Source organism: Corapipo altera, unplaced genomic scaffold (assembly GCF_003945725.1).
Source record: "Corapipo altera isolate COAL_440 unplaced genomic scaffold, ASM394572v1 50, whole genome shotgun sequence".
Classification (NCBI taxonomy): Eukaryota; Metazoa; Chordata; class Aves; order Passeriformes; family Pipridae; genus Corapipo; species Corapipo altera.
The window spans coordinates 13,946,988-13,963,074 of record NW_020884889.1 but is presented as its reverse complement, the minus strand read 5'-3'; the positions used below and the strand labels follow the sequence as shown (position 1 = coordinate 13,963,074).

Genomic DNA, 16,087 nt, shown 5'->3' with positions numbered 1-16,087 from the left:
TTGCAGTCTGCACTGGGGAGAGATGGAGCTGCACCTTCAACAGAAATCAATGTTGCAGCAAGGTTATGGCATCCAGAAATGAAAGTGTCTCATCAGGCCAGGTAGAGAGGTTCAAAAGCTACTTCAGCTACTGAATTTGTGCCTCTGTCTCTTCCTTCTAGAAAGATGTGGATACTTTGCCCTGTCTCCAGCGTCTCTTCCTCAGCTTCAACAATATATCTAGGTAAGGGAAATAGTAGTTTGCTTCCTGTCAGTAATTTGAAATATCCTATTGGAGCTTTCATTACAGTTAAAATTCAAACACTGTGAGTAAAGATGCTTTTCTTCTCCCCCCTGATATATCAGATAACATAACCAAGCCATTGTGTATTTTCTAATTTAAACATGAAAATTCTTTAAACCCTTTGCATTTAAATGTAGTTGTACTATGAGCATTCTACCAAGAAACATGTATTTTTAATTTTAAAATGATCATACTGTTTATAGGGGTCAAAATTAGAAGTGGTTTTGTGAATCTGTTGTTTTACTGTTAACCTAGATGTCTGTTAGAGCAACATTATGCAAGGTACAAATTATGCCTAAAATACCATCCCTGTATTTATGGAGTGACACAAACTGCTGAGTCAGATTCTGCTTACAATGGGGAGATTATTTCATGCTTGTATTTTACTTGTCCATATATTAATAAAGTCTGAAAGGTATATTCATGGTTCCCTTTCAGACCAGATGCAGAAGCAGAATAGCTCAGCTCACAAAGCAGGTCTTCTATAGTTTCAAGTAACTAAGAGCATTTTGTTATAAATAGAACTGTTTGTCTTCTGTGCCTTTTCATATTAATGCATTTTTCGAGTCTGCCTTTATACTCGTGCCAGTATTTAAACAAAAAAAAGTGCCTGCATTATCTTCAGTTTGGTGTGTCCTTTTTTTAATCCCTTGATCACCAGCAGCTTTCTTTGTTTAGAATCAAATAATTGAATGTGGGGTAGGGGAAAGAGGCTTCACGTTCTAATTACTGGAAATGCCATGCTGTTCTTGTGCTATCTGCTTTCCCTGTAAAATGTTGTACTTAGTGTGGGCTTTTATTGTAACAGCTACTCAAACATTTTATGCTGACCTGCATTATGTTCTTTGCAGACAGCTCCAACCTACTTGTCTGTGTTCCTTAGGCTCTTAAAGTACAAGTGCAGTACATCTTCTTAAATACTCATGGCTATTAAGCATTTAAAAAAAAATTCAAAGATGAACTGCAGGGATCTTTAATATGCTCTTCTTTTAGTTAATTAGCTAGCCTTTTTAGCTTATGTTTTAAATTGGCATAATGAAGAGGAGGGTTTAGCATTTTGCTTCTCTTGAATAATTTCCAGAATTGAGACTTGCCTTTTGTTTCTGGTTTTCTAAAAAAAGGTCTCAGGTTGGCAAGAACAAGGAGGGGACTGCAGTATCTGGCTCCCTTGCTGTCAGGGAGCATCACTGCAGTCACTGCAATTTCCATGTCTTTTTATATACTTGGTATATTTTGTGTCTCTTTCTGACTCCTTTCTCAAATTGTTTTATGCAAATTCCTGGTATTTTTACAGTGTTCAAAGAAGGGAAAATATTCTGGTTTTTCTGTGAGGTTTTGAAATAGATTTCTCAAAGTTCATGTGATCAGTAGCTTGCTTCTTGGTCCTATATCATAATTTTTGTTATTTGTTTATTGGGACTTCAGTTGAACTATTAATAAATCAACTCAGTTTTCATGTAAGCTAGAAATATTTATTTAGAACATGTGTGCAAATACATAATTTAGTTTTAATTTGCAGTTGGAATAGGTATAAAAACCCCTTAAGGTTAAACGAAAGACTTTGCTCTTCTATAAATTTTGTCCACATTTGTGGGTAGATAGGTGGATGGATAAGTTTAACTCTTGATTTACTAGTCATTATTTTAAAACAAACAAATTAAAAATTTCTTTTGAACACATTTAGCTTGGATTTTTTAAATAGCAGACCTTTATTACATATTGCAGTTCTGAAGGCTAAAACCTCCATTAATTCCTGATTTTGAGTTATGAAGTAGATCTATCTTCAAGCAGGAAAATGATTAAATATACAAGATCTTCTTGACTGTCTGTTTTTGATGCTTGGCTTGATACTGTTTGAACTGACTGAAGAAGTTCTATGTAACCATAATACTTGTGAATTGCTGTGCTCCATCTGGACATTCTTACACCCCTTTTAAATGATTTTGTGTGCTTTTGAGTTTAATGTGTGCCATGTGGTAAAATGAAAAGTTATTTTCCATAGAAACAGCCACGTCTATACAACTGAATTTTCTTTGACAAGCAAATTGGTGCACAAATACTCTCATTCATTTATCTGTAGGTGCATAGAAAAAAACCTGCAAATGGAAACAAACAAAAAAAATTGCCAAAACTTGAATATGTTTGTTACAGTTTCATGAAAATATTTTATTAATGCTCCTTTTTAAAAATTAGCATTTTTCAGGCAATGCTTCCACGGAAAGTTTTTCTTGTTCCTGTTTTTGTGTGTCAGCAAAAATCCCTGAGTCTTACATTGACACACACTGACATATTGAATTAATATTTCAGCAGAAGACTCGGGAATGCCATTTAAAATTGTCACTATTTAAAGCATGAGAATCTATCATGGGTTGAATCACCATGTTCTTTTTACCTCACGCCTCAGAGGAGGGCTCAGAATCCTGCTGCTGCTTCTCTGCAGAGCAGTCAAGTAAAAAAGGATGTATTGGCAAGATAATGGAAGTGAAAACCAAATGCTGTAGGAGTTGATGCTGCTCTGAAACAAAGAAGTCCTGGTTTTGACTTCAGCCCAAAAATACTTAGCAGTTACAAACTGAAGGTGTTCATAGCTGATGGCTGAAGGTAATACATATATATATCCAGAATTATATCCCCCTTATAAAGAAGGGGGAGATATCCCATTTTGAATTTGTCTTGTGGTACAGGGAAAAGGTTGCAGAAACTTTTTCAGGAAGGATATGCCACTGGGATTCAGAAAGAGGGTTAGTGCTCATGTTCTCAGATGTGACACTGGGAAAGACCATTTTTTAGTCTTGAAAACAAAATACATATTGTCACTGTTACATTGCTGTCCAGGTCAGCACTATGTTGGTTTTTTCATTTAGCAAGCATCTTGTCTGGCCATAGGGGAAGAGATGAATACAAGCTCATGTAATAGTTGTTCTTCATTTGGTTGCTGACTTGGAAACCCGAGAGAAGGAACGTTCTTAGCCTGATAAAAACAGGACCATACCTTTTTTTCTCAGCAGAATGAAAATTTATAAATAGGTTGTTAAATGCTTGAACAAAAGCAGTGCAAGGGGAATGAAAGGTTGGCTGTGGTAACACCTGTTTTCATTGGTAGTTTGGTGGTTAGAAATATGGAAAAATCCAAGTTTTCCTCTTTGACTGAATGTTTTTTGAACACCCTCTCAGGTGAGACTGTAGTGAGTATGTTGCCTTCCTTCTCTATTTCAGAGCTTTTCTCCTTTATGGAACATGCTTTTAAAAAGCAGAGGATAAGTGTTCCTGTGTCTTGTGTGTAAATGTGTGTCACTGGTGGAGGTTGAGCTTACAACACTCCAGAATGCTCTGCTGTTTAGTAATTGCCACGTTCTCATATGAGGCAGGAGAAGTGGGTTTGCATCCCCTCTGGCAGGGGGAGAATTGGATGCAGGACTCTGAGCATGAACACAAGATGTAAAACTGCTCTATTCTGAAAAGATTTCCAGAAAACACTTTTTGATAGTTTAGCCCAAATTCACACTTTGTCTCTGTGTTGCTGAAACTACCATTGTAGCAAAAACATTTTATCTAAGAGGAAAGAAGGACAGGAAGGAGAGATGGTTGCCATAGTTTGGTGGGACTGCTGCAGGAGAAGGTCTTTGGGAAAGGGAAATCAGACATTCCACTCGAGAAGACTGACTGAGTCAGTCTGAAACAGCATCATCCACAAGCTGCTTTGTATCTCACCAACAGGTTAAAGACTCCCTTGTGGTGAACAGAGGCTGCAGAGAGCACTGAGTGGCCTCTGATTCCCTCAGGGTGGTCACCACGTGGCCATGTCACAGCAGTCTGTGTGCTGGGAACAGACAGCAGCTTGGGTGTAAAGTGTGTGATCTGTTTGGTGAGTGTATCACACGAAAGCTTTACTTGGTTTAGGGTTGGGATACCACTGGGACAAGTACAGCATATTAAGTTTTCTACATGGAGTCTCTAAAGCTCTGGTTTTTTATATGTGTATGCAAAGATGTGAAAATGGTTATTTTGCACTACTGCTTCTTTCTAAAACTGAGCTGCCTATAGGGCAGCTAAAAGTAGGATAAAACAAGCACATCTGTTTTAGCTCCAGAATGAATGTTCTGGTGTGTTGAAGCAGTGAGAATTGCAAAGCACAGCAGTGTGTGTAAGTGGAAGGTCTTGAAAACGCTAGCAAGCTTTCAACTTTCCTGTCACTTCCTGAAGAAATTGTTTTTATTAAAAATCTGTAAGTCATATGTAATGGCAGAAGTACAGTTTGGTTAAATGTTTAGTGGGAAGTACTTGGAATAAATATATTTAATGCTCTTAAATATATTTAAATTTTTAAATAATTGTGAAGACCAGAAATTTTCATGTTTGTCAAGCAAAATCTCTCTTGTTCAATGGAAATTCAATTATTTTATTCTGACGTGTTTACAAGTTTGCTTTACCAAATTCTGTGTTATTTGGGAAGAATATCTTTTATCTTCAGGACATGTTGAGTATGTATTTTAAGTAATATGTCAGCCTAATCTTCCAAAAATGTGGTTCCAGGAGTTGTTAGCTGGAGAGGAAACTGGGTCCCAAAAAGAAGCAGAAAATGATAATCAAACTTAACCACATGTACAGGACACCCAATTTTTCAGATGTGCTCAGCACCCTCACTGCCTTCAGCACAATGTGGACATAGTTAATTTTCTGTCTGGTTTTAGGTTCTCATACCCTGAGCACAAAGGGAGAGTATCTTCCTCTTTATTCAGTCATTCTTCTGCTGTGCTCACCAGGGGTGTCATGCAGAAACTCCTTGCCTGCTGATAATTGCATGATAAAAGCAATTGTCACTTTATTCAGTGACAGTCTGCAGTGTGAACCTCTTCACTGTGAATGGTTTCTGATCCCCGAGTTCAGGGTGTACTTAAGGTTTGACTTGGCTTAAGGCAGACTTGACTTTTGAAGGCCAAAGTGCACAAGGCTGGGTGCACAGTTGTACATTTATACATTGAAATCGATTTCTTAAAAGGTGTTGGAGAGTCTTATTTATTGCCACAACTGTGCAGCCTTTTTTAAATCCAGTTAAATTGTTCTCTGTCGTTTGAAAATACAGTTTCTCTGAGCTGCTTTCTTTTCACATTCCATCATCAGTGAAAGGAGCATGGCACAGGCTATACATTTCTAAATGTAAAATTTCTAAATTTTACACAGGCCAGTTCTGTACTGGCAGGTAATAAAGCCCAGTGTTGTCTAAGAAGCCAAGTTGTTGTTGTTTGTAGACTGAACTCAGAACAATGTCCTGATCTGTTCTGAAGATAATATGCTTTTGTAGTTGTTTTACTTCCAGTATTAATCATGTTGCAAACACCAAGGATCATTCTGTGGCGTTTGTAGTGGGCTTTTCTCCTTGTATTTTCTATATTTTTCATGCTGCCTTGGATGGCAAATACACCTTGTATTATTTTTTTTTTGGAATATGGGTTGATATGTATAGTATTTTAGAGGGGGGTTTGATGAAACTGTGCTTCCATAGTTAACAAGTTCTCCTTATTCTGCATCTCTTTTTATTTGTATATGAAAAGATAAACAAATTTAACAGCAGCAGCTGTTGGTATTTCAGAATACTTATAATTGGATTTATCATACACAGTATTGATGGGTGGGGGTTTTCACTACCAGTAAATATTTGTTCTATCCGTAAGAAATAAAATCTTCCATCTCAAAATTATTCCTGCTCTATGACATTAAAACTTTAAACTTTTTTGGTTGCAGTTTTGAGGATATTCTGTGCCTTGCTGATTCCTCATCTTTGTCAGATATCACCCTTGATGGCAATCCAATAGCTCAGGAGACATGGTACAAACACACTGTTCTCCATCATATGATGCAGCTCCGACAGCTAGATATGAAGAGAATCACAGTAAGAAATTTCTGTTTTCATCAAACTTAATAGATCCTTAAATTCAGAAGTAAAACTTAGGGTTTTCTGTGAATATATGTATATTGAGAATACATTTTTTTTTTCTTAATTTAGCATGGAATTGAATGGTGCGTAGGCATTACAATATTTTTAAAACTTTTAACCTTTTTTCTTTAGTTCAGTATAACATAAGGGTGTGGGTTTTTTACTTCAACTTAACATGTATTTTGAAGTGCTAAAACTTTTCAGCAGTAAATACTGTGTGTTCAGTTGCCACGTGACGTGAGGGAGTCTGCAAAGTTTTTGGTTAGAACTTTCCTAACAGTCTTTATTGTATAGGCGAGAAGGAGCAGCATATTCCTTCCAAAGGAATGATGTTTGCCCTAAAATTGGTGCAACTGGTTTCTTCTTTCATTTAAGAGTTTCATTGGCTTCTTAAATCTGCCTCCCTGAGGAAACCTGGTGATCACACACTTTGTGTGTCTGTATTTCTCCCTTTCTTACCTGTCCTACTCTCCCAACCTTTTGTGTTCCTGCTGCTCAAGTCCAAATAACCTTGATAAGGGAGAGAGGCCTTGAAGACAGCTGAGTCTCCTGCAGACTCCTTGGAAATACACTCTGAAAGGCAATCACCAAGGGTCTTAAAATCACCTATTTTCCCTTTTAATAAAGGAATAGCCTTGCTAATTCTTCTGTGTCTACTCAAAAGTGGTGTGTAAGCATGACTTTCTTACAAGAGAAATCTGTCCAACAGTAAGCAAGTGTTGCAGTGTTATCTTTTTTGACCACATACCTTATTTTAAATGCTCATTTGCTTTGTACAAAGGCTGTACTGCGTTATAGCAGCTGTTGCTTTGCCATGTATCCTGTAGTCCTGTAGCCAGTCCACCACTAGCATGAAATAGAGCCAGTCAGAATGTAAAATAGAACATGTATGTGGAAAACATTAATTTTAAAAATAAAGTGCTTGGGACATGAGAGGTTTTGCTCTCAGCATTGAAAATACTTAATACTTGTTTGCTCACAGATATTGTATGTGTTGGGATTTTTTATGTTTTGTGAATTTATACTGACTTAATTGAATACTTGGTAATTAGTTTGCTTTTAAAGAGATTATTTTATCAGTATTATTTGAGGAACTTGATCACATAATGAAAATCTCTCTCCATGTTGCCCCCCTGCTCTGCTCTTCTTAAGAGAGGGTGATCGTGGTAGAAATCTCAGTGATTGGGAAAAACTGTAGAAAGAGCTCAAACTCCTTTTTAGACTCTATGGGATCTGTCTGGGGGGAAAGTTTTTAGAAAGGCACAGCCATGGGAAGAACTTAATCTGGGTTTGCACCTTGTTAAACATCAGAGAATGAATCACAAAGACAAAAGGCCATAGAAAACCAGGCTTCACCACTTCTGCTGCTCATAAACCTACTTGTAAAAATAATGTGCTTTGCATTCTTTATTTGCCTTCTGGTTTTGAGCCTTTTAACATTTTCCTCATATAGAGGGTGCTGTACATTTTCTCCAATAAAAACTGTGTTACTCAGATAATCATATGACTTAAGACACTGGGATTTAAGGAAAAATAACAAGTATCCTGAGATGTGTGATAAAATTTGAGAGGTGACAATCTCAAATCCAGCTGTTCTGCCTCATAATGCAACATCCTGTGGCCACCACCTGTAAGGGTAGATCTTACTTGGAGGGGGAATGAAAATACAGCATTGAGTATGTGATTTTTCTCACTCAATTGGTGAACCTAAACTCTATAATTATATTTTGATCTTTTCTTCATTAACCTGAAAAGTGTCCAGATCATTTTGAACTTAAGTGTTGCTTTATCTTGTAACAACCTGAGAGTTGAATGGTGGTTGTTTTTTTTTTCCTGACTAGGAATTCTTTGTTAACCTTTTTTCAGAAGATTTTCTGCTCAAGAGCTGAGTTTTATGCCATTTTTACTTCTGCTTTTAACTTTCTACCTGCTGACTTCACTGGGACAGGAAAATTATTTCAAGAAAAAATAAAATCTTAAGGATATTTTCAAAACTTCATAAGAGATCTGGAAGCTTTATTCACACTGGGTTTCAAGAAGACACATGCTCTTTGGTGTCAGGCCTTTTCCATAGGATTCCCTGGAAAAAGGGAACCTTGGTGCAAGTGTCTGGTGCTAACTGTCTCTGCCTCAGGGAACTGTTCAGAAACATAGAGCTGCTATGAGAATCAAATGCACTGCACTTGGAATAAAACATTTTTGTATTGTAATTGTTCTAATACTGCTTAAGTCAGGGCAGATTTGCCTTTATTCAAGGGATTGTGTGGTATTATGGCAGCTCTTAAACCCTGACCTGTGAGGAAGCCGATGTTTTCTTAGGACATCTCATTCCTAAGCCATTTTTGAATGTAAGATTGAAGCTCTCAAACCACTGAGGCAGGAACCCAGTGGTGGCATCAGTGGAGGTTACACACCTACCCCGAGTTTCACCGTGAGCCCATAAAAACTTGTTCCTTGTCCACACAAGGAGATAATTTTCAGCTGAAAAACCTGTCCACTTTTTCCATGGACATATTTTGCTTTCTTGAGCTTTGGTAGATCAGTCTAGAGACTTAGAGACTGAGGAGGAGGCTGAATTACCATGGCTGGACTGATTCCACAGTGTCACTTGTGTGTCTCTCAGCTGCACCTTCACCTCACCTTTGTTGCAGGGTAATGGGACTTGATGAGTGTCTTCATGGAATGGGCTTGTGAGGCTGAAGTGCCTTACAGCCAGGGCAGGCTTGGGCTGCATTTGTGATTATTTACTTTGGTTAAAGCACTCTAATGGTTTTTTTTTTCTGGGCACTGAAGCTTTTTCAATGTGTTTTGCAGTTTGAACTCTTCCAAAAGGGGGCCTGCCCAGTGGTGCTTTTAGTTTAGCTGTGACCAATCTTTTTTCCTCCACTCTTTGGTAAGAGTAAGCAAATATTGTCTGCAGACATGTAATAAGATATCAAAATATGAATGAAATGGGTACATAGTCCTTACTGAGGAGTTATTTAACAAGGAACAGTTGCTATTCATCACTTCAAATAGACTTCCTCAAAAGAATTTGATAAGTGTATGTATATTTCTACATGTGTGTGTAAATATGACACACAGTGCATATTTCTTTAAAATGTGCTGTGGTTGCCAAATTGAAAGACAAGCTGTGTCTCTTTAGAAGTAAAACTTTGCTTCTTTTCCTTGAGTTTTTATAGGGTTTGGATGTCTAAAGTAAGAGAGCTGTGTTTGGTTTTGATTATTTGCTTAGACATTTCATTGCTGATCAGGGAGTAGGTTCTACTGCTTTATTCAGAATAGAATTTGTAACTGTATTCCATCACCACCATAAAGTGTTCTGGGTTTTTTAGGGAAGGTTCCCTTTTCTTTTTTTTTCTTTCCACTGGAAAATAAGATACTTCAGGAACTTCTACAGTCGTTATTCTGGGTCGTAATTCTTTCTCTTTAATCAGGTCTTGTGAAAATATACCAAATTAATGCTAAAAGTAAAACCAGGAGATGTAGCTCATTGTCAAATCGTTCTTTAAGTGATATTTGACAAAATGTTTTATCAATAATTTTCCATGGCTGTATTTCTGCTGGAACTATTCTTACTTCATTCCTGTTTAAAATCAGCCTCTGTGGTGTACAAAACAAGGAACAGTTTGCCTTCTGCCAGCGTGAGCTGAATGTTGGGTCTTTTAAGTGTACTGACTGTGTTGGATCTCTCCATGCCTTCAAAGTGCAAAGTATGTTCCAGGCCATTCTTCACATTTTCCATGTGGTTTTGATTACCTAAAATAGTTTATATCAAGTAGACTATAGCTGTCTCTAATCTACAGTACAATTATGTGAATAATTATAAGGTAGGTGTGCTGTGGCGATCAGATGCTGCATTCTGTGGCAATGGATTTGCCATATGCAGAATGGAAGAAGTCCTGTCAGAGATGGACTAGTGAAGAAAATGAAAGCAGTTCAAATGTTACAGAAACCGAGGTTTTTAAGGTGGTTTAAACAGGTTTTAAAACGGCTTTTACCTTTTTGCAGAGTCATTGCCTCTTCTTCCCAACACCCCCTGTGCTCCCACACAAGGTGTCCTGGGAAGGTGTCCTGAGGTGTTTCCCATTGGCCTTTGTTAACCCCTTTTTACTGGCTGTTGACCCTTCACCTGATTGCTTTTTCTATGTGACCCTGAACTTGTGATTGGTCCCCTTTTGACCCTCCTGAAAGCCTTATAAACCCCTACCCCACAATAAACTTCCTCTTTCGTCCGTCCCTCCCTGGTGGTCTGTGTGCTCCTTGCGGGGTCGCAGGGCCACGTGCTGGGGCGGGGGGAAGGGCATTCACCTCGCAGGTAATGGGCTAGCAGCCTAAAGCCTGGAGGTCTCCCCCATTCCCACTAATCCGTCGAGCATTCATTGCCTGTGTGCTGACCCAGCACCTTCTTCTCCTGTGACTTGTGTCATTTGTTGCAAAAGAACCTGTTTGCAGGGCATTAAAGCAGCAGTGAGGACGATCACGTGCCTTCCAGTGTGGTCCCTTTAGGATTCTCCCCGAATGTCCTGGATGAGCAGCTGTTGGATGTTTCCTGCTGGAGCAGCGGCGCCGATCGGGGTGTTGCGGTAGCGCCCCGGTAGCGGCAGAGGGCGCTGTCGGCTCAGGGAATTGGTGTGAGCGCGGGAATAACCCCCTGGAAAAGCATCCCCACCTCGAGCAGCAAGGTTTGGTTTAGGGACAGAACAGCGATGGAGCGCAACAGCAGAATAATGAAGGGAAACAAGGAAAAAGGGAGATGGCTTCAGCTCGTCTGAAATTCTTTCTAAAAGAGAAGTGGCGATAGTAAAAGCTAATTGTGGCAAGATTATCTAGGGGTTCGTTTTCTGACTTTTTCAGTATTCTAGGGGATTTTTGTGGTTTGGGGGGATGTGTTTTTTTAAGTTTGCTTGCGTGCGTTGTGTAAGATTGATTAGGAAATATATATGGATTTGAATTCCGTAAAAAGTAGGTTTGACCCAGTTTATAACTTCCTCGGGAGGGGAAGAGCAGGGGCAGGCACTGATCTCTGCTCTGTGGGGATCAGTGACAGGACCCCAGGGAATGGCCTGAAGTTGTGTCAGGGCAGGTTTAGGTTGGATCTCAGGAAAAAGTTCTTCCCCCAGAGGGTGGTCGGGCACTGAACAGGCTCCCCAGGGCAGTGGGCACAGCACCAAGGCTGCCAGAGCTCCAGGAGCATTGGGATGATTGTCTGGGGCACCTGGTGTGACTCTTGGGGATGGTCCTGTGCAGGGCTGAGGGTTGACTCGATGATCCTTGTGGGTCCCTTCCAGCTCTGGGATTCTGTGACCCTTAATCTTTATTCAGATTTTCTCTATCGTTGTACCTTAATGAGTTAAACTAGGATGTATTTTATTTTTTGACTGAGCTAAATTCTGTTAAAAATAGTGGGTTTAAAATGTCTGTAATTAGGATAAACTCTTAATCAAGGAAAAAAGTCTTATTCAGCTAATACTCATTAGATTGTAATTTGCATTAGTTCATGTCAATCTTTGTATGAGGGTACTGAGCTGACTTCATGAGGGCAGTAGACCCTCATGTATGGAAGACAGTCCTAAAGTACACATTTGGACTGGATTAAGGGAAAGCTTTGAGAAGGAAGAGCTTTGTGGAAGCTGAGAGAACTGATTTAAGAACTTTGTGGATGGTTACCTTAAAGCTTGGGAAAAAACCACAACAGGTTGTTTTGAAAGGAATAAAATTAATGAAGGCTAATTTACCACAGATGAGTGTAATTGTGTTATCTAGTTTTCACCTGCTCCAGCGAGAAACACAACACTACCTCAGTTTGGAGTCTGATGAATGGCCAGATGTTTTCTGCCAAACAGAATGGGTAGTTTCTCCTTCCTCTTCCTTGGTGGGAAAATTAGTGACATTTCTCTTCATTTGACATACCAATTTTATTTAATCAAACTTGTAGGGAACAAAAGACACCAACCCTTAATTTAAGACTTCTAAACACACTTTAAGTCCTTTGCTATGTTCAATGTATTGAAAAGTCATTAGAGAAAATGAAGACACTGAAATTGTAAAAGCTTGTTTCTTAAGGAAACCCAGTTAAAAGCATAGATGCCAGGTCAAATTAAGAGATTTAATTAAAAAATTAAAAATTCCTGATACAAATATGTCTTTCTAGAGAAAGATATCACTAATGTAGTTTGTTAGTGTCCATCCTTTATTTTAAGACTTTGGGGTTTTTTACTTAAAAGCAAACTCTACTTTGGAATACATAATTGGAATGAACAACATCATGAGAACAATGTTTGCAGTTCTTGAAGTTTTGAATTCTTGAGGAACAGAGTATTTTGCATTATTACTGATTATTCGTATTATATACAATATATATGAAATATTATTATATATAATATTGTGTTGTATTATGCAATATTAATAATTATTCATATTTGTGCCATATTACCTGCACATATATGGGGTTTGTGTCATGATTTTCACAGCTTGCCCCTGAACCTTCCCATTCAGGTGTTGAGTTTCATTGTGTGGTATTTTGTTACACTGCCATCTAGAAGGCCTTTTGTACCACTGTGTGCTTTTATTTTATTATTTAGTTACTGGTGATCCTCCTTTAACGTGCACTAGTGACCAATTGATCCTTCTAACCTGGATTAATCTGTAATTCTGTGACATTACCTGCTTGGAAATACCCTGTTCAGGAATAACTGAAAATCCCAGTAGCCAAGGAGGAGGCCAACAGAACTTCACCATTAAGAGGGCTACAAGTTGCTTTCAGAATAAGGGAAAAAAAGTTAAATAAAAAAAAAAAATAATTAAAAATTAGGCTTTCCAATTTAATGTTCCAGGGAAATTTGGGTTAGAGAACCTTACTCTGGCCAAAGCCTCATGCCTTAATCTGCATTGAGGTACTCCTCTTGTTTAATACATGATATTAGGATAAAAAGTCATGGAGGAAATCTGTTGTTGAACCACTTTTCAGAGTGATGCTGCAATCTGTGGTATGTCAGTGGGTTTCAGGGGGACTGTACACAGATCAGGGTGGGTCTGTCACATGAACCAAACTTCTTGTGCTTGGAAATTGTTTTATGCTAAGTGTGAAGTTCCTGTTTTGTTTTCCCTTCCAGTAAGCACTCACCCATGTGCTTAGGGGTTCTTACAGTCCTCTAAACATAGCATGTTTTATTTATGTAGAAATTTTGACATATCAATTTGTCTTCATGGTTGATGATGCTTTCAGTTCATTTTTTGTTTGTTAATTTTGTTAACACATAACTTTTCCAGAAAATGCAAAGGTTAGGACAGGAGCCTTCTATTTTGAGGGAAATGAAAACACTTTTCATATGTTCTGGGAAGACACTTTAATAGAAATGCCCAAATGGCATGTGAAGTAAATCAAAATAAGTTAAAGTATGCTTCCCAAATATTTGTGTTGGAAGGAATCTACACTTTTTACTTCATAGTGAACATTTCTTTTGTTACTTGGAAATTATATGTTCTAAAAATACTGTGCTGTGAGAATGTTTAAACTTCTGTAAACAACAGGCATCCAACCTAATATGGGGGTATTGCAGTATCAAATTGCTGCACCAGGAAAATTAAGCAACCTCAAGTTCATTGTTTAGGAATCAATGGCTTTCTTCTTGAGACTTCTGCTTGATTAGGTAATAATATTGAGAAATAATGCTAATTATTTGTTTCTTTTCTTCTCATGTTACCTTGATGACTAAGAGAAGGCAACCCCTGGAAATAGTTTATAATGATGCAAATTAGTCTTGGATTATGATTAAGCATAAATAGAACCCAGTTTTTTTGCTGCATGCCTTTTCTTGGAAAAAAAGTCCTACTAATTGCAAAATCTGCTACAAAGATACAAAGGTGCATTGCACTGTTATATTTAAAAATGTCCTTTTTCAGTGTCATACTCGCCATTTGCTTTATACTTTTTCAAAGGCCTTTACAAATATTACTTTTAACTTGGAGTAGTTATCTATTTATTCTGTGTGCCTTTGTAGTTAATAATTTTATTGTTTTACTAATACTTAGAAACGTTAAAATGATAAAAATTCTAAAATGGTGTTGAAGTGAAAATTTATCTTTCAAATACCAACACAAAAACATACTAATAATTTATCAGTAATACTTTTCAGAACCTGATTAGTTCCTCCTTTTAGGAATTTGTTTTTTTGTTTTCACTTCCAGGAAGAAGAAAGACGTATGGCCTCTGTTGCAGCAAGGAAAGAGGAAGAAAGGAAGCGTGAAAGCCACAAACAGACCTTGCTTAAGGTATTTCCTATGGATGTTCTACAGATTACAGCAACAATTTGTCTTCTAATATTTTTTTGCTGAAGATCTTACATATCCCAATATGCCTCTGGTTTTTTAAACTCTCTTTTTAGAGCTTGAACAGTGCACTCCACGACTGAAACTCTCTTCAGTCAAATCGGCAAGTCATGCTTTAGCAAAAAACCCCAGTTAAATACATGAGTGTGACACATGTAAATGGGGGGCAAACTTCACTTTCCTAATTGCAGAGTAAAGAACTTTTCCAGTGATTTCAAATTCCTTGAACTTGGCCTCCCAGTGTCAGGTGAGTGCTCTGGCTGCAGCCACGCAGGGTGTTCCCAAGGAGTTTTTCCTTCATTCTTTCCCGTTGAAGTTGTTCCTTTCTGCAGAAGGAGCGAAGCTGCCATGAGAGCACAGCCAGACTCCAGCTGTTGTCTTTGTCAGGAGAACACTTCTCTTTATCTCCCAGCACAGCTGGCCTGGTCAGTGCTGACACATGAGATGGAACATCCCGAGCAGGAGAGACCGAGGTGCACTCCAGAATACTCTTTCTGGGGCTGCTGAATAAATGAGCTGTGTTCCTAATAGGAGACCAAAGTTCAAGGATCTGAGAGCATCCACATTCCATTTGCTGCATGAATATCACCATTTGTCTCCAAATCATTCTCCTCTGGAGAAGAAAAAAGTGCCTGAATTTTTTTGTCATCCAGTAATGGCTATACTGAAAACTCTTTCAGTTTGGCAGTCAAACAAGCAAACAAAAATGTTCATGTATGTATATTAAGTTTCCTAGGTAAAATCATATTTCTGGAAGGGGATTAGACTGAAAATAGTTGCAGGAGGCTGTAAGAAGTTTAGCAGATGTATATAACTCTGAAAAATAAAAAGACACAAATAAAATGTATATTAAAAATTATATAAGCATATTAAAAGTATTTAAAAATTATTTTTAAAATATAATAATAAAATAATATAAAGTATAATAAAACCACAAGTCTTAAAAAACCCTTGAGAACCTAAACATATGAATTGGAGGGGGGAAAAAAAACCTCTTCATATCTAGTGCCTAAGAACATATTTTGATTTCCTATATATTTTATCCATGTATATTTTCTGTTTAAAAAAACCTCCAATATAATAAAAAAGTGTTAGATACAGTTTTGGGTTTTTTGAGGTGTTTTTTTAAGCAGTGTTGTGGTTTGGGAATTTTTGTGAGTTTGGAAATGTTTTTTTCTGTAAGATAGTGATGTGTGTAAAGTCTCTTCAGGTTTGAAGTGTTGGTGCCAGTCCTTAGTAGCACAAAAAAAATGGGAAATTAGTAAATAATATTCACATGTGGCATTATTTGTGCTGTTGGAAATATAACTGTGTCTCTGACTAGAAAAAAAGTAGGTGTTTATTTGTAGTTCATGTTCTTAACTCTTGATGTCCCATTTCCTTATAGCAGGGGAATCATTGTCTCTGATGGCACAGATTTCATGAGGCATTTTGCTAGTGGAAAATACCCTTAGAAGAAAAAACTATTGTTAATGTGTAATGCCATTATTACTTGATTTCAACATTAAATTGCAGGGTTTTTAATTTAATAAAGATAT

The 16,087-nt window shown here is 37.7% G+C and overlaps 1 protein-coding gene across 3 annotated transcripts in view; it reads left to right on the top strand.

The window, feature by feature from the left end:
- LRRC49 (leucine rich repeat containing 49) overlaps positions 1-16,087 on the top strand; it is a 43,373-nt gene that overhangs the window by 14,910 nt on the left and 12,376 nt on the right. For all 3 annotated transcript variants that reach the window (XM_027644517.1, XM_027644516.1, XM_027644518.1), the window contains 3 exons: positions 162-223; positions 6,026-6,173; positions 14,409-14,492. In XM_027644517.1, coding sequence (XP_027500318.1) covers positions 162-223; positions 6,026-6,173; positions 14,409-14,492 — 294 coding nt within the window. The remainder of the gene's footprint in view (positions 1-161; positions 224-6,025; positions 6,174-14,408; positions 14,493-16,087) is intronic.